Source organism: Megalopta genalis, chromosome 17 (assembly GCF_051020955.1).
Source record: "Megalopta genalis isolate 19385.01 chromosome 17, iyMegGena1_principal, whole genome shotgun sequence".
Lineage (NCBI taxonomy): Eukaryota > Metazoa > Arthropoda > Insecta > Hymenoptera > Halictidae > Megalopta > Megalopta genalis.
The window spans coordinates 5,106,363-5,130,556 of NC_135029.1; the positions used below are offsets into that span (position 1 = coordinate 5,106,363).

At 41.0% G+C, this 24,194-nt stretch overlaps 1 protein-coding gene across 11 annotated transcripts in view; it reads right to left on the bottom strand.

Annotated features, from left to right (window-relative positions):
* Nucleotides 1-896: 896 nt before the first annotated feature.
* The window catches only part of bru3 (CUGBP Elav-like family member bruno 3), a 492,049-nt gene continuing 468,751 nt past the window's right edge, over nt 897-24,194 (bottom strand). For all 11 annotated transcript variants that reach the window (XM_033483530.2, XM_033483524.2, XM_033483529.2 and 8 more), the window contains 2 exons: nt 21,333-21,517; nt 897-19,594 (listed from right to left, as the gene is read on the bottom strand). In XM_033483530.2, the coding sequence (XP_033339421.1) occupies nt 21,390-21,517 (128 nt within the window). In that variant the 3' untranslated portion in view covers nt 897-19,594; nt 21,333-21,389. The remainder of the gene's footprint in view (nt 19,595-21,332; nt 21,518-24,194) is intronic.

Here is a 24,194-nt window from a genome sequence, read left to right on the forward strand (position 1 = left end):
CCACTATAGTGGCCCGTAGTACCTCAGTGGCACCATATGGAAAGCCACTATAGTGGTCCGTAGTACCTCAGTGGCACCATATGGAAAGCCACTATAGTGGTCCGTAGTACCTCAGTGGCACCATATGGAAAGCCACTATAGTGGTTCGTAGTAGCGAAAGGGTTAAAAGGTCTTGGAGTATGAATGGTCGAACGTCGAGGAGGAACGACACAGTTTAGATACGAAGTCCTCGAAACTGGATGGATTGGTTGCAAATATGGCGACGAAGGACAAAGACTGTAATCGAAGCCTCGTTTTTCTGTGCGGAAAAGAGTCGACTCGTCACTCTCGTCCGAATCGTTGTTACGGCGTGACAACGACAATATTCATAAAGCAATGAAACAATTACCAAAGTAAAGGTCAATTCACCTCGATGCCTTTATTCAGCAAAATTATACATTAACTATTTAAGTAAATGAATGTAATTGAAATGATATCATGTTTTATTTTATTTTAATCAGAAATATTTGTCCGAACTATTCATGTTTGGTGTCATTTTAATAAAAAACTATCAGAAATATGTTACAAGAATCAGTTTTAAAATGTTAACATTGAAAAAAGTTATGTCATTATATTATGAATTCGGACGTAGCGAGAAAATCGATAAATCACAGGGCCATAGCAATATCACAGCGCGAACCCGAGAATACTGAAGCTCGGCGAATCCGGGAAGAATTACTGTATGCACAGTATAACTTAACAAAAACCGCTTAATCGATTAAATTGTAATTATCTAAAATCTAATTGCTTGTGTAATGCACTCTGTATTTTCTAATTCCAACAACATGAAAGAATTGGATTATGTCGCGAATAAGGAGTAATTAAGGGATGGTTGAGAAGGTTAAATAAAAAGACTGTTATTTATTAATAGGAAATAATGTTTATTATACAGTGTACATATTTATTAACTTCATTTATTTTATTTCTGTTATAAATTTTATATTAATAATATTATTATGCTTTGCCGAGCGACGAATGCCTTGATCAGTGTGCGCTTAATCTATAACAATCTCCGTAAAAAGTATAGAAACTTCTGCTTTTTATTTTGTTCGTTTGTTTGTTTTCCTTTCATTCTCTCCCGACCCCATCCATTTTCCGTTGATCATGTTATCAATCCCCCCTTTCCCCTACATTGATCACCATGAATTATACCACCAAAGAGTATCGCCAAAATATGTTGCGCTGAAAACGGCATAATCGTTCGGCATATACAAATAATAGTACTGTCGAAGTTAAAGTAATTGGCGGTTTATTCATTTCCTTTGTTTGTCAAATTTTTTGCCGGTGACGCCATTCCGTTTGAAATGGCGCGCCGCCGCCCTCGCGCCATTCTTGGTCGCGATATTCTCGAACTGTTTTTTTTCCCCCTCGAAATACTTCACCCTAGGATTAGTATTTGTTATGAATTATTTTTATAATATGCGTAATAATATAAATAATGTCGTTAATATACCTATCATGATTACCGTTCTTTTTTTTTTCTTTAATGATAAACTATCTGAATGGTACATTTCCTCTGCTAATGGCCATGACTGTTATAGCTAATTATATGTATAGTCTGTATGCGAGCTCCAAATGGGATAAGGTACGTCGTACAGAGAACTTTTCGGCTCGGCGTATTTTTTCTTTTCGTTAACAGAATGGAAACAAAGAGACGAAAACAAAGAATAGAGAACTACTCGTCGAATACGGGAACACGTCTGTGGCGTGAAAATACGAACGTCGAGGAACCCTCCTTCGTCTACCGATTCATGAAACTTTTATAGTGCAATTTCCATTTTAATAGTTCGCTTTTTTACTCTAGGCTTCGCGTTTCGTCCAGGCTAAATCAAATCGTCGCGTAGAGCGATCATTGTTAATATATTTCCAATGCAGGGGTGAGTACACGGACACATTTCCGGAGAAACGGTTGCACATTAATGATCCGGAAACAAAAGCAACCTTGTCATCGAGACGCAAGACTATTCTTCACGATCCTCAACGAAATGTAGGTTCCCTCGAAGTACGCTAAAAAATTCTCTCTCTCTCTCTCTCTCTCTCTCTCTCTCTCTCTCTCCCTTTCGTTCACACTCTCTCACTCGATTTCTTGTTTTCTCTATCTCTCTTTCTCTCTCTTTCAATCTCTCTCTCTCTTTCTTTCTTTCTTTCTTTCCTCTTGCTTCTCACACACGTCACCGTGTTCTAATCTTGATATATAAATGTACGACGTTAGTTCATATCAACCAGACTTTGTGTCAGTGTGTATGTGTGTAATTTTATAGTTTATTTTTTTTCTCGCTTGCTTGAATGTATGTATCTAGCTTTCTAACATAAGTGTTAAGTATAATTACCTTTATTTTATGTAATGTATTAGTTCTTTTGGAATAATAATAATAATCGTCATCCCATAATAATCATAATCGATAACCATAATAATAGTAATAATAATAATATTAACCACCGTCGTGACCATAATCGCGATGATGTCGTTAATTCGTCATATTGATATACATTACATATTTATATTACACGTTCCTTATGAAAATAATAATCCAAACTGGCATATTTTCCGTTCGTGCTGTCTCCCAGAAGTTTCGCCGAAATTTTCTTCCGTCTTGCTCAACCTCTACGGATCGATCTCCCTTCTCTCCCTTTCCCTCGCACCACCATTCTCGCCCTCACCGTTTCATTTTGTTTACGTTTCTTCTTTTCTTTCATTTTCCTTTTTTTTTTTTTTCGTTCATAGAGACTCCTATAACATAACAATTCTATCGCTAGTAGAAACGACTGAATCCCCCCACCCGCAACCTGGAACGAATATTTCGAGACGGCACGCGTCAACGATCAACCAATCGCGTCGCGATCCGATATAACTTTTATCTCGCGCCTGCCGCGAAACTATTTAACATTCTTAACACCGCGATCATTCGTCGTTCTTCGCGTTCGTTATTTATTTTTTTGTTTAAAAATTTAATTAGCTGCTGCACCGTGGCTACGGAGACAACGTACCCCGAACGTCCAACGTCGAAGGATAACTGTTCGAATCACTATTACATTTTAGATTATCGCGGTACACGCGTCTCCCGCCTCGTTGTCTCGCCTGACGCGCTCCGAAATTTGTCTAATCGTCGTGAAATTAATGAATACAATAATTCCGACGGTGCGTCGTTTGCTTTCCACTCGATCTATCGTCCCCGAAGCCTCAGTAATCGCATCAACCCCCTCGCTCGATTCTCCACCCTCCTAAATACATATACATTATCGAAATATTTTCTATAACCGCGTATGCCTCCGTAAAATTTATCGCGTTGATATGCTAAAACTCTCCCCCACGCTTATCATACTATCGTTATAAATTACTTCTTATCTACGCTGCCTTTGTTTTCCGTTCCCACTTTTTTCTCTTTTTGGCCTCGTTGCTTTTCACGGCTATCCTTTCTTTTGCCTCGCTCGCAAAGATTCTCTTGTTCGCATGCAATCAACGTCTGCCACGTTTTACGCCATCGCAACACATCTCTCTCTCTCTCTCTCTCTCTCTCTCTTTCGCTCTCCTTCGATACAATAATCTTCTTCGACAAGCATAATTGGTAGTGTCGTTAATAGCGCGACAATACAATAATAATAGTAATAGTAATAATAATAACCGTACTAGTGATAATCAATGGTCAATAATAATAATAATATTAATAATAGTATTCGCAATAATCGATTTACGACGCGACCAACTCATCAAGGTAACTTTACATTACGTCGTCAGCAAGGATTAATACTGTCGTACTTACAATAAGTAGCACGCGCAACGTTCGTCAGATTTTCCAATCGTTCGACAATGCACGTGGAAAATCCACTCGGCCAGCAAAATTCTCGGCTAACACATCACCGTTCCAGTTCTTCGCCCCGCTAATTCCGCCTCTGTTCACCGTTGTCGACCTTTCTAAAAGCGCATCCCGGTGTGACCGAATCATGAACGAAGATTGTATTCTGTATCACACGATCATTTCAATTACAACTAAACCTTTCTCGCGTGTTTTTGTCAGTGGAGCATCGCGGACCATCTCGTGCGAACGCGTTGCCTTCCTCCGATTCTTCAACCGTGCTCGCGCGCGTCGACGAGAACGAAACAATGATTTTCTATGTGCACACGAGTCGCAAGACCTGAACCGAATCGGAAACGGAAAGCTGGAGTCGTCGAAAGCTAGAAAACTGGTCGAAAAACTGATATCTCGGATACGTCCCGGACATGTCCACGCGAGAAATTGGCCGCGCGTCTTAGCGGCGTTTCCATTCGAGGGCGAGATTTCGTCGTCAAGGGGAAAAAGGGAGAGGGGCGTTTACGAGAACGTCCCACCCGTGCAACGAACGTTTATTTTTTTGTTTCTTATTATTTTCATGCACTATATAGTTTAGTACTTCGCTACGTAGGACATTGCGTGTGCACCGGCGTGCGCGCACACTCCGTGTCGTGTTTTGCAATTTTATTTACAGATCCTTTCGGGCCCGTTCGGACGGACATCGACCAGTCCTCGGAGTCGCAAAGCATCATCATCTGGACCATGAAGTTCGCCGCGCGTGTGTCTAGTCGCGCACGCGCGCGCGCGCGCGAAGAAAATGTATACTCTACTTCCGGCGATCCCGAAGACCTCGAGGCCCGCGATTGCGGCCGAGGAGAAACTTGCATTGTATATCGGTGTTTGATTATACTACGCAACGTTTTTTCGGGCCCCGGACGCGAAAGTACGGCCAGGGCCGGCGATTACAAAATTTTATTGTATACCACTCCGAAATCAACAATAAAACTGATTTCAATTTTTTTTATTCCTCACGATTCTGTATAATATTATCCCTTCTCTGAAGGCAGGAGGATATCTTCAATTTGCGTGCGTGCGCGTTTCGTGGATGTGTTGGCTGCGTGTCGATGTGTGTATGCGTACGTCTAGTACCGTGTACAAATGTGTGTGTGTGTGTGTGTATGTGTATGTGTTACGCGTGTGTTCTCAATTTGTTCCGTTTTGTTCCTTTCTTTTTTGTTTCGTTTTATTTTTTTTAAATATCGAGGTATACGCGTGTATACGTGTGTACGTGTGCACGTACTTCCGTTCTTTTTTTCATATTCACTTGTTTCGCGTGTGCTTTTTGCTATGTCTTTGTTTTCCCTTATTATTCTCCATCATACCCAGCATGTATTTCGGTTCGCGTTCGCGCGCCTGTTGCGTAAAATCTTAATTCGTTCCCTATGTTTAATATGTAAAAATATACAGGCTAGGTTATAGTCGTAAGTACAGTTAAAAAATTCTACATTCTTTAGCCTCGAGCACGGGATGCAGTCAAGTCGTCCTCGGAGCGATCCACCGATCGAAAACGAGCCTTAACCCGAGAACGCGAGTGAAACGTCATGCTCGACATCGTCGATCGAATTATTTGCTCGACGAGGTGAAGAGATTCTGCCAGCAGTCGTATGTGCGCGCCTCCCTAAGAACGAAGACCCGGAAAGCTTAAAACGCACTAAATCGTCGTTTCTCGTTCTATTGCCTCTCCCCCGGAAGAAGAAGAAAAAAGAAATAAGAAAGAAACGATTATGCTGCGCCTACTCGCTCCTTAGTTCTTTCCTCCTTCGTCGTCCCTAATTTCACGAAGTAAAACCGATCGAATTAGCACGTTTCAACGTCGGCGAACAACTCCTCAACACGCAATTCCCCTCCTGACGAACATTCGACGACCGCTACACCGCACCTGCTGTTTCCGATTCAAAATTAGAAACGCATTCCATTCGCGTTACCTTTGGTACGGTTGCAACATCGATCGCGATCGAAAAACGATTTTGACTAGATACTACTACAGATTCTCTCCTTGCATTTTCTCATGATCTCCGATTAGATTCGCAGACCTCGCAAGACCTTTAATTGCACTGTTATCGAGATCTCAAAGAGCGAGTTGTGTATAAATCAGTCTCAAAATAAGTTGCACGCTTTTGTGATATAGAAAACTTCTTTATTATTTTCTTTCTCGTCTTTTCTTCTTTTTTTGTTTGTTTGTTTGTTTGTTTGTTTGTTTAGTTCAACGGACGACAGCTGTTCGACACGCGCAATCGCAAACACGTTCGTTTTCGCATCGTTCGGAAGCCTGCCACGCGATTCTCTGAGAATGAAGCTAGTGAAAATCGATCTACGCATAATAATTCGTACGAATACTGTTTACGCGCGCTAAGCACATTTCAAACCTTGGCAAGCGTTAGAAAACTATTGGGAAAACGTGCAACGAAATTCCACATCTTTCTTCTTTCTTTTTTTTCTGGACGGTATGACCTGGGCGTGACTATTCTCCTCCATCTTTAGGCGATCGCTAACCCTTACCCATTCTCTTTGTCTCGCGCGTCTCTCACAACTGTCGTCAGTTCAGAAAAACCACCAAGCAATTAGTTGCAACGGCACTTGAAATGATCTCAACCCCTTGTTTAGCGTCTTAGTCATCAAAGCAATCGAGCGCCGATATTCCTCTCGCGAATAGAACTCTAGGAGTCTTTCGTTTGCACACGGTATCATTGCTCAACAATTTTCCAGAATCTCTGTTCCTACCAGCCCGAAACAAAGGTACGAGGAAATCGCGAGAAACTGTGTGTGTGTGTGTGTGCCCCGAACGTCAAGCGAGAAACGATCGAGGTGACGAATCGAGAGTTCAAGTAATCGATGTTTTCGTTCGCGCGGCGTGTCCGAAGATCAAGTTTATTAAGATAGTAAGGATCACAGTGTTGCAGTGTTAGTCAGAGTGTTAATATCGTCCTTTCCGTCTAACGGATGCACGCACTAAAATCTGTTCTTGGTATTCGCAAATCAAACTTCAGAGCATCCGTCGTTAATAGTTTCAGCATGCCAAGGTGCCGAGTCTTTTTGTTCTCGACTAAAATTCCGCGCGCGATTCGCTCGTACGAAACGTTCCCAGGTACAAGAAAATCGAAAAGTCTCTCGGGAACATAAACGTCCGCGACGCCGAGTATATTCAACAGTTCACTCGCATTTTGCAACTGCAACCGGAAGGGAACGTCAACAAGGAATCCCTATCGTGTCACGATTTGAAAACGTTCGGGTACGACTTGATCTTAAAAAGGCTTCAGGATTTACCTCGTCCGGCGATTCGAACGAGTCTCGCTACCATTTTGTACGAAGGAGCCACTTGTTAACCAACTGTTGCACTCCGAGCAGGCGCCGAAGGGGCACATTACAATTTGCAGGAACCGAGCCACTCCCATCGAGTCCCAGCTTTCTTACGTCGTCGCTCCACAAGAGAGAAACGAAAGACCCTTCCCTCACTGACGTAGAAATCGATGAACAATTTTTTAGCGAATCTCTCGGACAAAACGAAATCTCGAATCTATGTGAGACGAAACAACGAAGCACGAATAAACAAAGACAAAGAGAACTATATAGCTGGCGGTCGTTCGAAAGTCCAGCTGAGAAATTGATTACGCACGTTTTACTGATCAGTAGACAATCACTTCTATATCCTAATATTGTCTTTTGCTACGATAGTCGATTCGTGTTCGAAGTGGAAATGGATTTGGAAGATTCAACGTTGGCACAATATATATATATGTGTATATATATTCTGTATCGTAGATGCTGCTTCGAAAATACTGGTTCAATTGGTTTAAATGCAGTTCCGTGTCTCCCTCCCGAGAGGGAGGAACGTTTCCGTTTCTTTGTACGGATCGAATTGAATCGCCTGTATTCGATGTGCTCCGCGATCTCTCGATTCGTGACAATTATATTATGCCCCTGTGCTACAGTGGATATCCGTTGGGTCCGTCGTTCTACGTTCGTTCAAGTCGGCTAAATGGTTACTTGAGAGGAGTGACGTCGGACGATTCTAACGATCCCGATAAAGCAACAAGCACCGATAGAAAAGTCTCCGCTAAAATAAAAAAAGGAAACGAAAGAGCTTCCGAAAACGGGGACGAGAAAAGCGTCCCGGATTTTTGTTATCGCGTGTTCTACCGATCGAGGCAAATAATCGAGCAGCAAAGTTACTCGAAGTTTCACTGGCGCCCTAAATTCCTTCTAACTTTTTGAGATCCATCGTATTTCAAATAGTCATGATGTTTATACCCGCGCAGCTGTTTATAAGTATGCTTTCGGTTTACATTTAATTTTAGAGTCGACTTTCAATCATTATGTATATTATATATGTATGTACTTATATATATTTTTGTATTTATATATAAGTATATATATTTTTTCTATTTCGTATATTATTTCGGTCTTACGCGCTAGAAGTTTAAAGTTAAAAACTTATCGTTTGGCGATTAATTATTTAAAATATGTTCTGTTTGTTAATAACTTTTAGTGTTTTTTTCGCTCTTTCTCTCTCTCTCTCTCTCTCTTTGCTCTTTCTTTCTCTTTCTCTCCCACCCTATTTCCCAATCTACGACGCGGCCCACCTCAACGTTCCTTTTAATTATTCCTAATTCAATCATTATACGCGCGCACGATATATAATATTTATATTTCTCCGTCTCTCGCTCTCTTTCTTTCTCTTTCGCTCTGTCTTTCTTTCTGTAAGTGTATTTTTCTGTGTGTTTCATTCTCGCTCTCTCTCTCTCTCTCTCTCTCGCTTTCTTTCTCTGGTATAAGTGATTATACTGCGTAATTTGTTATACTCCTTTTTTTCTGTTTATAACCTTATATGTTAGCGATAACCATAGTAATTGTTTATGCATATCATTCGCTTATACGCCTAGATGGCACGCTATATAAAACTATGCTATATGCAAATTTTTTTCATCAATCAATATTCTAGTTTAAACGTTTTTTCTCGCGAGAGTTATGTATATGCACACTCATCCCTGTATATATGTACTCGTGTATATAGGTATGTTTGTATATATAAATACCTCACAGTTCTTCACGTTCTCTCATCTCTGTTTCTCTTTTCTTATTTTTTTTTTTTCATGTTCGTCTAAATCTCATTTACGTTCCTCGCGCCGATCGATTTCTATTTCCCACCAAATTCTCGTTCGGTCTCTCGCTACGCGGCCTAACTACTTTCTAAACGTATGATTTCTAGCGACTTTCTGGGGGTCGATTCGTGACGTGTAGCCGTGCTATACGGCGCGAAGGTATTTTCTCGACCGATCCTACAGCTCCAGGTTCGAGAAGAGCGTCGACCGATCATCTCTATCTCTCGGTCGATTTCCTCGCTCGCCTTTCCCACTCATATTTTTCCCGTTGCGTTCCGTAGAATTTCCTCTCTTGCGATCACTTTCTCCGTTTCCCACCCTTTCTCTCCACTCTCCCGGCCCTCCGCGTATGATCGCGAGCATCGGATGCCCCATCGCGAAGCAATCGGCCTTCGTTTCGCTAATCGTCCGCGAGGAACGGAAAGAAAAGACTGATCGTCGTCTGATATCCGAAAGAAAACGCGATCGCTGACTTTTAAACCAACAACGCCACGAATCGACGATTCGTAACGCGCCGATTTTCCCTTCGACAATTCCTGTATACTCGTTCGGTGTCGCTTGGTGCTCGCTAGTTTCTTCTCGTTCGCGTTCGTTCCCTTCTGTTTCTTTCTATCCGCCCGTTCGTTCGTTCGCGTTCCAATGTTGTCGCACGTTCACGCGTCCGCAAGGTAACGACGCGACGTACCGATCGCGGTCGGTCTTAATGGAATACCGGTACATCGAGTCTCGACTAAAATCCAAATGAAACGAACGCTCCGGAGGAATGATAGGTGTGTCGCGCAGCTATGTCGTCGACTAGGTAGACGTGTAATTTGTACAATCGATACGAGAAGGACAAGCAAAAACCGTTTGCGTCGACCCTCGTGCGCCGGCCCGGCTGATCGTTGCGATCCGGAGTTTCTATGAATGCATAAAAATCCGTCTGCCGATGTCTAATCGGGGGAAGAAATCGATTCGTAGCTTGATTGTAACGCGCGCGTGTGTCAACTGTCGTGTGTTGTCGGTGCCTCTAGTCGATTCGTACAGTTCTTCTGGAACGAAAAGCGTGATTGAGAAAAAAAGGTCTGCATTTTGTTCCGAACCGTGCACGAGGATCGACCAGATTTCTCCCGTGGATGCACAGCTTTCGTTAGTTCCGTTGCGTACAAAATGGGAACTAGTCGGCTGCGTAGAAGAAAGAGCTTGTTAGTGTTCCAATGATCGTCCTGCAAAGTAATTCGAACTATCCGTATCGTCGTCCCGTCTTTTCCAACGACGATGAAGCGGCGTCGTACTATCGGTGTCCATTTCGCAGCTGGGAAGAAGACTTTTTGCGTTATTTTGACAGCTGTTCGAAGCTCAGCCGGAATATCAACCCTTGCTCGGCGGTCTCGAAGTTCACTCGGACATCTCGAACCCATGTTCGTAAAACAGTCGAGCGTGTGTCGCCTGTCCATTCGTTCACCTGGCTCGCGCGTTTCAACTGTGGATCGGTAAACTGGAAGTATGCTCGTCATACGAGTCCGATTGGACTCTGAGTACACCGCGCGAGGGCTAAACTCACTGCTCGCTCTTTCTTCCGTCATCATCCTCGACTGTGGTCTTCGTGTCCGCTGCGAAAAGCCTTGCTCCTCTGCACGGTTTCGCGACACCGTGCATCGCCGATCCAAGACGGAAAGCGTGAAACAGAACCGAGGAAATGGGAGGATGCGAACCGTGCCTTTCTACGCAGTAAAGTCAGCTAAAAGAAGCGATCGCTCGAAGAATGTCTGTCATACTGAACGTTAGCTTCTGGGGGAACGCGTTGTTTCAAAGTCAGAAAGTATGATTGGTCCCGGATAGTCGATCGAAATGTGGCCGGGTAAATATACATGATACCGTAATATTTTTCTCCTTTTCTTTCCATTCGTTTTTTTTCTCGTTATTATTATTATTATTATTATTATTATTTGTTTCGTTCTTCGCTTTTTGATTCTCGGTATCTACGACTCGAATGAACGTACTCGCGTAATTTTAGATGACCAACGACTACCAACGATCGTGCACCGATTTCTCTATTTATTAGTACAATCGTAAGGAAAAAGACATCGATTTGGTACGTTAGAAAAAAACCGAATTTCTCGCATTGTTCTTGCGATAACGCATAAGCGTACCTGAAGGAATTGACATCGGTCGGCTTGAACTTGTCTAAAGTAACGCCGATTCTTATATCTCACATCGTTTATCTTTTTTTTTTTGTTTATTTATATACTTTTCTTTTTCTTCGTTAAATCGTTGAATAACTGCGAATCTATAAGTTTTAGATTACGATCTCGACTAAATTCTCTAGTTTGCTCCACCTCTTATCTGGCGTTACACGCGCGCGCATAAGAGTGTCGGGAAAGCGATTGTGGCTTGTTCAACCGGGTGAAAAATGTACAAAGAAGCCAAAGGAACGCAGAAAGTGGAAGGAAGAACGAGGATGTTGACTCGCCTGACGCTTCGATGATTAACGTGTGACGTACGTGTACAGTTTCTCTCACCCCTCGTGATCGATACGAAAGAAAAAAAAAAGGAAGAAAGAAAGATTGAAGATTAGAGGCTCGTTTGGACAGCGACGATGCGGCTACGTTCAAACTACAACGTAACGCTTGCACGTTTGCTACGATCAAAGTCGGACCAAGTGATAAACACAACAACGAAACAGGCATCTCCGTGAGTTACAATATCGTTAAACGAACAAGGCCTCGTAAGTCTCTTACGTTACGTAAACAATACGCGTAACAATCGTACGAACTTTCGTGTAGAATGATAGAACGTGACTCAAGAGCACTGAGATACACAGCTTCTTTTTCAAAACCGTAACGACGACGACGATGACGACGACGACGACGACGACGACGACAATGATGGCGATGATGATGGTGGTGATGGTGATGATGATGATGATGATGATGATGATGACGGTGATGAAAATCGTATCCGGAATCTGCAAGTTGGAGTGGGGATCGCGCTTACAGCCTATGATGAGACGTACTTATAGTTCAACCACAGACTTAGGCCGCAGTAGAGATCACCCGCGTAATGCTGCCTCCGGTCTGTGACTTTCAAAGCTTACGAACACGTTTATATGTCTAATACATTCTGTAAAATTTTCACCGTGATAAACGACTGTGTAGTCTCTTGCCTTAGGATGTCGAACCGAGACACGTGGTGCACGTTTCGAACCAAATGTAACAAGTAGGAACATTATTCATTCTTTTCATGTTGAGAAGTAATAGTATATTTGTGTGTAGACTTGCACGCATGGAACATGTTTTGTCATTAGTAGCTGTGATGGGCACAGTTACAAAAGAAACCGTAAGGCAAGAGGTTAGCTGATCGAAGAATGTACGCACCGGGTCAAAGAACATTTGTGGATCGATAAACGACTGTTTGTGGCGCGCGATGCTCGATGAGATGTCTAAGAAGAATCTACTTGATCCGCACGACAAAGATATTTGCACGTGAATAAATACCAGAATATGTAAGAACGCAATGTGATTTATTAAACAGTCAGAACTTCGGTTGAATTGTCCGTCTCGCTTTGAAACGCGACTCTATACAAATTAGGCGATCATCGTGCTCGGTACGAGCACGCTAGAAGGAGATATTCATTAAGTGAACGGGTCCGTACTCCATCCTAAGTCTGAAGTTTAATATTCATATAGTTAGAGATAGTTCAATTAGTTAAATGTTTAGATCCGCTTGCCCCTCATGTCGGAATGCGTGTACTATAAGTTCCATGTATAATATTCGTGTACACCGAGTGTCTGAAGACGCGCGTAACTCTGTGGCGGCGCTTTTAGTGTATGTAGGGTGCGTACTCGTGCATCGTATGTATAATAATGTCTGTAATGGTAAGAAGATGTGCACGTATGCTTAGTTTTCGTGGACGCGAGTGTACATGTAGTAAGAGTTTTTTTTTTTTCATTATCTTGTTGCTAGTTCTTTACAAGTTACGCAAATAATTGCAAAAACATACCCTGTTTCCTAGTATCACCGACACCACGGCTACCGGATATCAGGTCGCGGCGCGCGTGACTTGAATCCAATGTAATTCCACAAAAATGGATCGATGACACGTTATAGCTGTGTCGAGAGGGTTTGATAAAATTCTTCTGCCTTTCTGTGCAAGTGCGATGGTAAGTGCTAGTATGTCTATATGAGATGATTCGATCGTTATTTATTGTTATTCGTTAATATTACTTTTATTATTACTATGCATTTTTTTGTTGTTAATTATTATTCAGATTACTGTATTAATCGAGAGCGGAGGATATTCATTCCCGTTCCCCATCGAATGTTCGCGCGTGTCCTCGTGTGCGACCCGCCGTTCGAATCACCGGGGGAAACGTGTTTATCTCTGTCCTTTAGAAACCGCGGACGAGGCTCGCGTGCGATTTCTATGCGGTGTTTTCCCGGGTAATTAGCACGGCGAGCGACAATTTCTGCGGATGTTATCGGACAGCGACGACCACGAGCACCGATTTCGTGTTCCGCCGAACTTTCGGCGATACGGATCGACGCTCGCGAATCCGCTAAGTCAAGGAGCCCATAAGTTCAATCGATCCGAAATTAACAGAACGCTCGATACTCGAGTGCCTCGTTTAATTTGCAAGCAGCGAATTCGTCTCGGCAATACATCACGTCATGTAAAAATAAATTCAAAGCTGATCCTCACAGATTATTATGTCCTTCTTCTTTATTCTTCTTTTTTTTTTCTTCGTTCGTTCGTTCGTTAATATTACCTCTTTCATCTCCTTAGAGCTAACAATACTTATGCCCTCTTCCTCCCTTAAGTCTCCTCTCATCTTCCGTAGTTAAGATGCGTACTACCTCATCCGTAGCAAAAACTTTGTTGGATAAAATAGTTGTATTTTTTGTTCTTTTTGGTTTGTTTACGATCGTCGTTACCGTCGCATTTAATATTTATATATGTATACGTTCATATTTATTATGAATTTTATAGTTATCCGTTAGGGTAATCGTGCTCCATGATATTCGCTATTAGTACTGTTACACATTAAAAAGCTTAGATCATAGTGATATCATCGATTCTTGACTCTTTTATGCTCGTGTCTCTGTTCTTCCAAGTGTACGGCGCATCGATCTAAGTATGCGTACCCATGTGCGTGCGTGTGTTGCCGTGTATGTGGCCGTGTGTTTTTGTGTTTCTCTGTGTGATTACTTCGGCGGCCAAACGTTCCCTCGCCAAAAAAATCCTTTCGTACAGTTTGCATAGCGGTCATCTTCTTTCTTTTTTTTTCTTTTCATTGGAAACCAAATCGGATCGCCTGAAACTGATCGCGCGAGTGACATCGAAATGGCTGGCGCAGAACCGATACGACGTTCCACGGAAAAACTAAACGGAACAACAACGAGATCCGAACGGTGTCGATCGAGTCACACGAAACCGCAAGTGAAAATGTACATGACGCGTGTAAATGGGAGAGACGTTCGCGGCAGTCGCCGAGAAACGCCACGCGCGCTTCTCGGTCGCCGCCGCGAAGCCAAAAAGCAAGGTGACTAGAATCCCCTGGGACTCGTTGATCGTCGCCTCGATCAATCGCATCGTGGTCGCGCAATCGGCGCCGATTACGCGAGCAGCTGCCACCGCGAGAACGAAAACGCGGCGGTTCGAATCTGGATCAACGGTCCGCGGAGCATGGACGCCTGGCCGAGTCTAATCCGCTGAATCGTCTTTGCCGGACGTGTACCGTGGATCGATCTGCACGCGGAGAACGAAACGCTGATCCGCAGGCAAGGATCATCATGCCTCCGAGATACCCTTTCGCAGGCTGTGCACGTAGTGCATCAGGCGGGCAAAGGTAGACACGCGATCGCGGCGCACGTGTCTCCTAATTATGTTTGCGCTCGCGTCCGCTACGGCCGGGTCCGTGTTTGCGTGTGCTCACGGTTTCGGATCGCGATTGCTCTTATGCACCGTGATTGCACTCCCCGATCAGCAAACACGCGATCGCGTTAATACCAAGGTCGTACAGTGTTCGCTCGCGAATTTCATCTTTTTCACGTGTTTTTGTTCATTTTGATCGTCCTTAACTCTGGCCAATTTCACGCCCACGCTTTTTCGTTATCTTCCGCATTCTCTACGCTTTTCTTCGCCATCTTCTTCTTCTTCTTCTTCTTCTTCTTCCACTTCATCGTCTCCGGGTTTTGTCGAATCGAATCGCGAGTTTTGTTTTTCTCGACGCATGATCCCGAGGCGTTCGGTTGCCGGATATTCGATCGACGACATGCGTTTACTCGGACCCGCGCAGGTACAACGTGGCAAAGATTCTTTCTCTCGCGTTCAACGAGGTCGTCGGAGTAGAATTCTAGCTGTTCGAATGTCGCGAACTTATGCTCGCGTTCTCGATACATCGGTGTCCGTGTTACCCATGCATACGCGCGTGCATGTGTAAATTCAATTGTACACGAGCGTATGCATACGTAGAATCAAGTTTAGCGTCTTAACATAACAAGAATATATATATGTATGTATATATATATATATGTTTACCGTGTAGTATAAATTATGTGTACGTATCATGATGTATCGTTATTATTATTATTATTATTATTATTATAATTATTATTATTTTTATTAATATTATTATTCAAATCATCGTTATTAATATTATTATTATTATTATTATTATTATTATTAGTGTTGTTGGTATTATTATAAATTAGTTATTAGTATTAATTGATTTCTCATATAATATAATAGTGTTTTATATCATCAATAATTAGCAAGCCATACGAGCTTGTTAGAGGAGAGGAATTTATAGCACACCCCACCTCGAACTTATTTCTATTAACGCTGTAGTAGTTTCTGTGTGTGTGTGTGTGTGTGTGTGTATGTGTGTATGTATAAGTTAAATTACAATAGTGCTGGCATGATCCATATGTACGAGTGTGTTCGTGTATGTATGTATGTGTGCGAGCAGACAACTGATTCATGACCGGATAACCATTCGATCATCTCTCAGTTTGCAACGGGACCGCTAATTCTGTAGCACTCGCGGTAATTTTTTGGGGTACAAAATTAACGACGTTCCAATTTACCTTGGATTCGTTAAATTTCCGAATGATTCAAATTGAGAAAACGGAGAGACGATCTGTGAGAGAAACTCGAGGATTCGAATAAGTTCTTCAGTTTGGGATGATCTCACGTCAATTCGAAACACGTTGCATTCTTCAGGATCGACGCCCGTGATTGCAATTCAAATTGAATTTCATCCAGAAATGAATTCTACTAATTTCCATAAGGTGCAACGAGTTAAATCACGCGTCGCGCGTGATCGCAGTTCAAGTTTAATTACGATAAAAAAACTAATTTTACTAATTCCCATAGAGTGCAAGCAGTTGAATCACGCGTCGCACCGCTGATCGGATTTCGAATTTGTAAAGGAAATTGAGTTTCCTGCCTGAAGAATTAGATCGATGCCCTCGTAGCAGTCGGACAGCTTCTATCCAAGGAAAAGGGTTGCCTGGCCCTGATATACAAGTACACTGCATACGAACGTACATGTGAATACATAAATATACAGAGAACATATATGAACATACACACATGTACACGCGTACGCTTATGCACGAATATATTTCGTGTACTTATGTGTATACGCGTGTGTAGCAATCATTATATTCATGTGAGTAGCGTATAAATTTACGATAGCTTTTATAGTTTGCGTCATAAACTGCGCCAGACTAGAGGCGGTCCTTCTCAGTTTCCCGAAGTAGTAATTCCTCTCATCTCCTCTGTTAATTCGCCTAAATCATAATAATTTACTAAGTTTCTAGTTTTCCCTTTAATCAATACATGTATATATTGATAATGTATGCATACATACATATATACATATATTCATTTCTTTGAATATAGTGTATATTCATTTCATTTATATTATATTTCATATTTATAGTATTTATATTTATATATATTTATATATTTATATACTTCTTCTTCAATAATTCATATTTAAATATTTATATAGAATAGTTGTTGGTACTTTGGTTGATTATTTTTGCTAGATCAGAGTTTTTCCTCTCCGTTCCATCGCTCGCCTACGCTAGTTTCTCTACCGTACGCAATGTATTTGGTTTCGTTTTAGTATTTTTTTTTCATTTAATAACCCCCATTCATCCCCCCTACATCTCTAACTTCCTCTCTTCATCTATTTCTCTTTCTCTCTTTTTAGCGCTGTCCCATTTATATCCGACTTTTGTCCGCGATCGTCACTCGCATCGAAACTACGTGATTCGACAGGGCACCGCTCGTTAAATGTCTGAATGTTTTATTTATCGTGCTAAGGAAAAGCGCTCGATCATCGGGTGAGCGCTATTCGCCATTCGAGCGGCAGGCAAAAATTCTGTGATCTCGTGCCAGTTAAAGCGCGAAATGCGTTTCGCTCGGCTTGCATCTGTTTGCTCTGGATGGGATCTCGGCGGTCCCCTCTAGACCTCTATTGCACGAACAAGTCAACAAAAACAAACAAGGAACAATACACTTAAACGTATAAGCTGCTCGCTGGCAGACGACTAGATCGTAACGCTCGCAACAGTAAACTCGCGAGTATAGTTCGAGAAACCCGCGAGAACGTTCGAACAATAAATAAACAGTTAATCGTAAGTTGACACCGAAAGAGAAAATCGCATTTCCTTCGACTAGAATTCAATTGTCCCCGTGTAATGTTTAAGTACTTCGACTTCGAATCGCTACTTAAAATCGATGAAAGCGTTTTCTTGCATCCGCGCGATTCGCGAAACGGAACAACAAATAAATAAATACGTTAGAATACTCGGCAAGTAATGTACAAAAATGACTAGACTCTCCGACTAGGCAAGCAAAGTTCTAGGAAAGCAAATGATATATGCACCGAACCGGTCCCAGATGATCATCCGCTTCTTCGCGCGTTAAGAAGGACTCTTTACCAATGTCGCCGGCATTTTCGCCTTCTTCCTACCCCCGTGTTCGTTTGTTTGGATAATCACAGCCTAATTGACATTTCTCGGGCGATGCGTGTCTAGTCAATTAAAACGTGAACGATTTTGATGGGTGATCGAGCCACGGAGACCGGGAAGCAACAACGGGACCCCGATCCCCAATCGATCGCGAAGCGTCGCGATCCTGGTTCGATGATCCTTCGTTTCGAAATGAAACCAACGGCCGGCATAATCGCACGCTGACTTCACGCGTTAGCGACGAACGGGCGATCGATTATCGTGATCGTAATCGTAATGACGAGATGGCGATGGCAATATGAGGGGCAACCATAATAATACAAGATTCTATACATGGAAAACGAGCGCTGTGACGTGGACGACCGGACTTCAAGATAACTTCGCTTTGACACGGCACTGGCGATTCTTTTTTAAATATCATATATAAAAAAAGAATATATAAGTAATATATAAGAATATATATAAGTAAGAAGAACCGATAACCCACGAACGTCGGTTCGGCACTGATTCCATGTTGTCACATGAGTACGTATATTGTGTGACTACAAATCGTGCGCGGGAGCGCCCGATTCCGTAAGTGTATGCAGGTAGAACGTGTTTTCATTGTTCTCATACGTAGTTTCGTTCGTTTTAGAAAGTTTTCTCTTTTTCCATTTTTAGACGTTGCGTAAGACGAGCACCCTGTATATGTGATTGACAAGTTTGCGTTAGGAGAGACTGCGAATACTGCGCGTCGTCGGCTTTGACCCGAAGGCCGCCCGACCCTGGACGACGATCCTAATGACGTCGCTCTATGTCGAATATCGCGTAACAGCGATCGCGCGTACCTAGACCCTAAAGCTGCGTGGAATTCTACTAGAGTCAACGTTGGTTTGCTTCCTGTGATTCGGAAATGAAAGCTCAGCGAAGTTGCCCGTAAACTGAATTCGTTTTTCTTTTTCCCACGGGTCCGAAGAGCTATTGCCCCATCAGCTCTAACTCGGACCGTAATAGTTAACTTTTCAACGGCCGCGCCGCTGTTCTCAGGAACTAAGAGTGTTCTTCATCAGTGATTAGTGGAAGGTCACCCGTCTTGAACGTTATACAATTATATTAAACTAGGACTTAACGTGTCATCGGAATGATAATCTGAACGAGAGACAACAGGCTCTCGGCTAGGCTTCACGAATGATCAGACCTCGGAGTCGCGCGCTAGGACGTTTTTCTTCTAGGTTTGTAGATGGGGGGCCATTCGTTCGATACTGTTCATATTTGGCAGTACGCTTCGAGAATGAGGGGGGACAAGGGCGTAGAAAGGGTCAGCGGGGGATTATGGGATATCCTGGCCGCGAATAGGACCGCGAAGATAGCGACACCGTTCCTAGGGAACAATCCGGTTCGTCTGAACATTCGAGAGCGTGGAAGCGTGCATCGTACTCGTTTCTTGGTATCTTTCGTACTGAGTTCAGCTCTGGACATCCGATGTTCTAGCATCAGCCTCTTCGTTCTCGCCGTGTGACTGCAGGCGAAGTCGCTTTACTCTGACTCCTAATTTTTATCCTCTAATTAATTGTCTAACTAGTGTACTAGGTTATTATAGTGGAGAGCGTTGTAACGGCGATTCAAACTCGTCACTTCTGATCGTCGAGCGTTCAATGAGCCCGTGTTCTTGTACGACATCTGCAATCAGAAAGGTTTCGTGCTTATTAGTTTCATCGATTCTGCCCGAGGATGTAGTAATTCTCATGTTTATATGCCCTAGAACGACCCCTTTCTATTTTTCGACATAAGTAACATTATGGGGTTTCGTTGTAATATAAATACCAATATATAATATTAATGTATAATATTATAGATTAATATTTATATTAACTAATATAAAATATTAATGTATAATAGTGTATATTAATGTTTACATTAACTAATATAAAATATTAATGTTTAATATAATGTAATAATTATATTAATATTATATATTTATATATAATAGGTTATATAACCTCAATGCTTTAGAATTTATTTACACATTTGCAGACAAATGAAAAATTTGTGGGGTTGCCGGCAATTCCAGGAGGTCGTTTTAGAGTTAATATTTGTCGAATTACAGTAAAACTTCGATTATCAGGCAAGAAAACATGAATTCTTGGATAACAGAATAGACACACATACTGAAGAGATTAGATTAAATATTCATTTATATAATAAATAATGTTGTAAGTAGATCACTTTTTTAGACTGATCTATTTCTATGTATAATGTGTTTATATATTGGGTTGTTGCAAAAGTAATTTCGGGTTTGCAAATAAATAGCTTATAAGAAAGCGATGTTACTTTAGCAACAAGCCAATAATAATAAATTCTTATATCAGAGGTTTCGCCAAGCAAGATTTTATTGTAAAGGTACAACGGTGTGTCATAGAAATTTTTTAATTTATTGTTAATAATCTATCTTATATATATATCAGGTGTTAGTTCACAAAGCCAATCAGTCTAAGTTTAATATTTTGTATAGTTTGAGAAATTCTGTATTGTTAAAGACTAAATATTCTTCTATATCTTTATAGACACTCGTGTATATTTTTATAAGTTTTAAAGTATTTTATTATTTCTGTTTTCAATGTCAGAGTTTTACTGTTTTGTAAATTAGAGGTTAATTGTGATACTTCTCGTTTTAAGTATATTGAAAATGTACGAGTTATTAGTATATTGAAAGAAAAACTGTATCCTGAAACGATTCATGTTGAAAAAGAGATTATTTTCTTTGGCAATTATTTTGATGTAATTACGTAACAGTAAAGACAATGTTAAATTCATCTATACCTTAAAATTCGTTATGTTTTCTACATTGGTGTTTGTAATTCGTTGGCATAAATTCATGAATATCCGCAGTTTAGTCATTATTGAAAATATTGTTAATATAAACAAGATATCTTCACTTAGAAACTAACACCACCTCTTCGAATAAACCAATAATTAAGTCTTTTGTGCGTAAAATTAACGAAGCACATAACAATTGACTAAAATGTGTTCGTTGCGTACGAATAGCTTAATGGTGCGAAATAAACGCGTTGATTAGTTCAGGCTCATCAAATGAAATCCGAGCAGAAAATTTCTCAATGAGTATTTCTCGATGTTGAAACATGAAATCTGATATTTTTTGCAAAATATTTGAGAGATTATTTGAAATCAATTAAATGCTTCGATAGTAAAATAAATAGAAACATATGATATTTATTTTTCGACGAAAAAATTGTGCGACGTTAAAACAGATTGAATAACACACCTAAATATTTACCTAAAATATTTTTATGGTTTTAATATAACAAGCTTAAATTGTCGCATCGTGTTTTGTATTTACAAATCGATATAAATATATTAATATTGTATATCGTGTGTACGAAGAATTGTTGGAACGTACTCTGTAAGTTATGATGTACGGTGCATATCGTCCAGTTTCTCTAAGCTAGGACTTTGGTTAGTATGGCCGGCTTGCGTCCTTGGGCCTCTTTAACTGGACTTTTAAACGTTTCATCCCTATCTGGAAGCCATTCATTGATTGAATTGCCTGCTGCGCGCTCCCTGGATTGTCGAACGACACGAAACCTGTAAGAATCGAATGATAAAGCTGATGATAAACACCGGTACGAAGTGCTCGGTCGCTTATTCTTCGAAAACACTCAAAATAAAATCGCACGCTTATTTTCTACAAACATGAAAATAAAATTGAAATTTGGTCTAATCTGACGTTTCGTTGTAGTTTGAAAGAAAACGAATATTTCCTATTCAATAGAAATTTATTATCTGTGTGGATATATAAATGATCGCGAAAAATTACCAATATAACAATATAAACGAAACATATGCTAATGAACGTCGCCAAGGGTCTGGAAAAAATTACCGTTATAATATGACTCAATGATTTCATTAACGCAATTTATAGTATAAACGACATTTCCATCTTATATTTTTCATCGTATCTAAGACTTGAATTGTGTTTGAAATATCTGAAAGAAGGTTATTAATATAAGAGAGAAGGCTACTTTTGTGGCGACAATTTTTATTTAAATTAGTGAAAACTGCACACTTTCAGTATCCATCGTCTTTTAGTCACCAAAATGATTCCTGCTACTAATCACATTTCTAATAATCATTATCAGCAAAGATGGTCCAATTCATTAGAATCTTCAACTGCAAAACGAAGATATTTTCAATCCGAATTCACGGTCTTCAATATTAGTTTATCCAAAAAGTGCTTTTCATAATATGTGTACATGATATTATTAATAAACGTGAGCATATAAAAACTCATGTTGTTATTAACGTGTCTTCATTCCCTAAACTTTCATTTGATTAATCGTGCTGCATACTCGACTAAAAATTATCATGAAATTGCACCTTTAGTAATAAAGAAGACGAACTTTTAGGGCAACCTAATACATTCCATTTTTCTCTACATAAACTTTTTTATGATATTTCGGATTTATGACGATCCAGCCCGTATATTGGACCTATATCAATTTTGTTTATTGCCATCTTATTGTGGTCAAACTTGTTGAGTTCTGCAAATCAATTTCTTCATAATCTTAATTCTACCAATAAATTACTTTTATGTTTTCATAATTTGAGTTCTACAAGTATCATTTTAATTTTGCAAATCAGTGTCCTTTGTATTTTCATAATTTTAATTCTGCACATAAATTTTGTTTGCATTTTCATAACTTTGATTCTGTTGGAAATTTTCTTTTGTATTTTCATATTAATTACTTCATTCTTCCATATAATAAGCATTGCATTATATCGCAGTTCCCAAAGACATGCAATTATTTCTTGAAGCGTGTATATGTGACCCGAACACGATTAGCGTTTTTATGAACACCGTGAGAAGATTAATAGTATAGATCAAGGTTCGAGGAAGATCGAAATGATTTTCTGATAGATTAACGAATCGGCGCGGCAGTTCGTCGGGCAATGAAAAAGTCTGCTATGCGCGACGCGGTGTTGAGGCATCGAAAGGGTGCTCAGCAGCTAACCAGTGATTTAGATTAGTCGATACGCCGCTAGGAATAAAAAGTTTCCTACGATGGGATCTCGGTATTATCAAAGTTTCGTCTGGAACGGGCGAAAGTGAGAGGGAACGAAAAGGTGTACGATAACGAAGCTTTTAACAACAGGAGCGCCGCTGAAAGGTCATCAGGGCCATCCCAGTTTAAGCCAATTTTGACCATTAGCCCCGATCCAATTTTAGTTTTGCCATCATGGCGGCCTACTGCCTGACCAATCGCGGCTGTTCATCGCTCAACGGCCACCGCTTTTACTCAGAGTTCGTAAATTACGTTTACTAGGCGACTGAAAGAGACTTTAACTCTTGTTCGATGGAAAACATTTCTTTTGCACATTTTTTTTCGCTCTCTCCCCCCCTTTCTATACGGGGGCCGACCGTTATTGAGTTTCGAGAAATTAATTTGGAGCATTGTAACGTGCTTCAACGTATGCGCGCGGCGGAATTACGTTCTGCACCTGGGAACGAATTATTTCGGTTACAATGCTCAAAGTATTCTCGTCCCCTCTGTTTCCGTCGCGTCAAAAGAATTTTTTCCGCGAGCTGATCAGAGCCGATTATCAAGTGCGCGTTGCAAACGAAGAATAGACGCGGCACGGACCGCAACTTTTTTCATCGGCGTCGTGATAATGATACGCGAGAGAACATATTATAAAACGGAAATGTAACGACGGCCGTTCTCCGAACAATAAAACCCGTTCGACTCTGCCTTTCACGGTGGCTCCATAAGTGAGCGACAACGGGAAGACCAATATTAACTATGCCAGTTGTTAGCGGATAATCTAAGGAGGACACGGACACGTGCAATTATCTGTGCCAACGTGTTCGCGTTTTTTCTGTCTGCGATTAATCAAAGCCGTCGGCGAGCGGTCTCCTTCGATGCATCGAAAAAAGGCTTCCCAGTTTCATTTGAGCCTGTCTGGTCGAACGAATATTCGCGTTAAATAGGGCTTTCACGCGTGCGAGGGTGCAAATAGATGAATAAATTCACGCATATGTTTTGATACGATAATTTTTGGAAAACGGGGACTGCAATAGCCAACTTCGATGATCAGGGTACTTGAGCTGGTTACTGTGTGGTGCCCAATTGCTGTGCCTTTGGTTTGTTTTCAGGCATAATTAACGTTGTATTTATTGAATAAGAGATATTATATCTTTTTTTTGTTCAAAAATAAACAAAATAGGAAGATAAAGAAATTGAGTATGTCTTACTCAATAAAT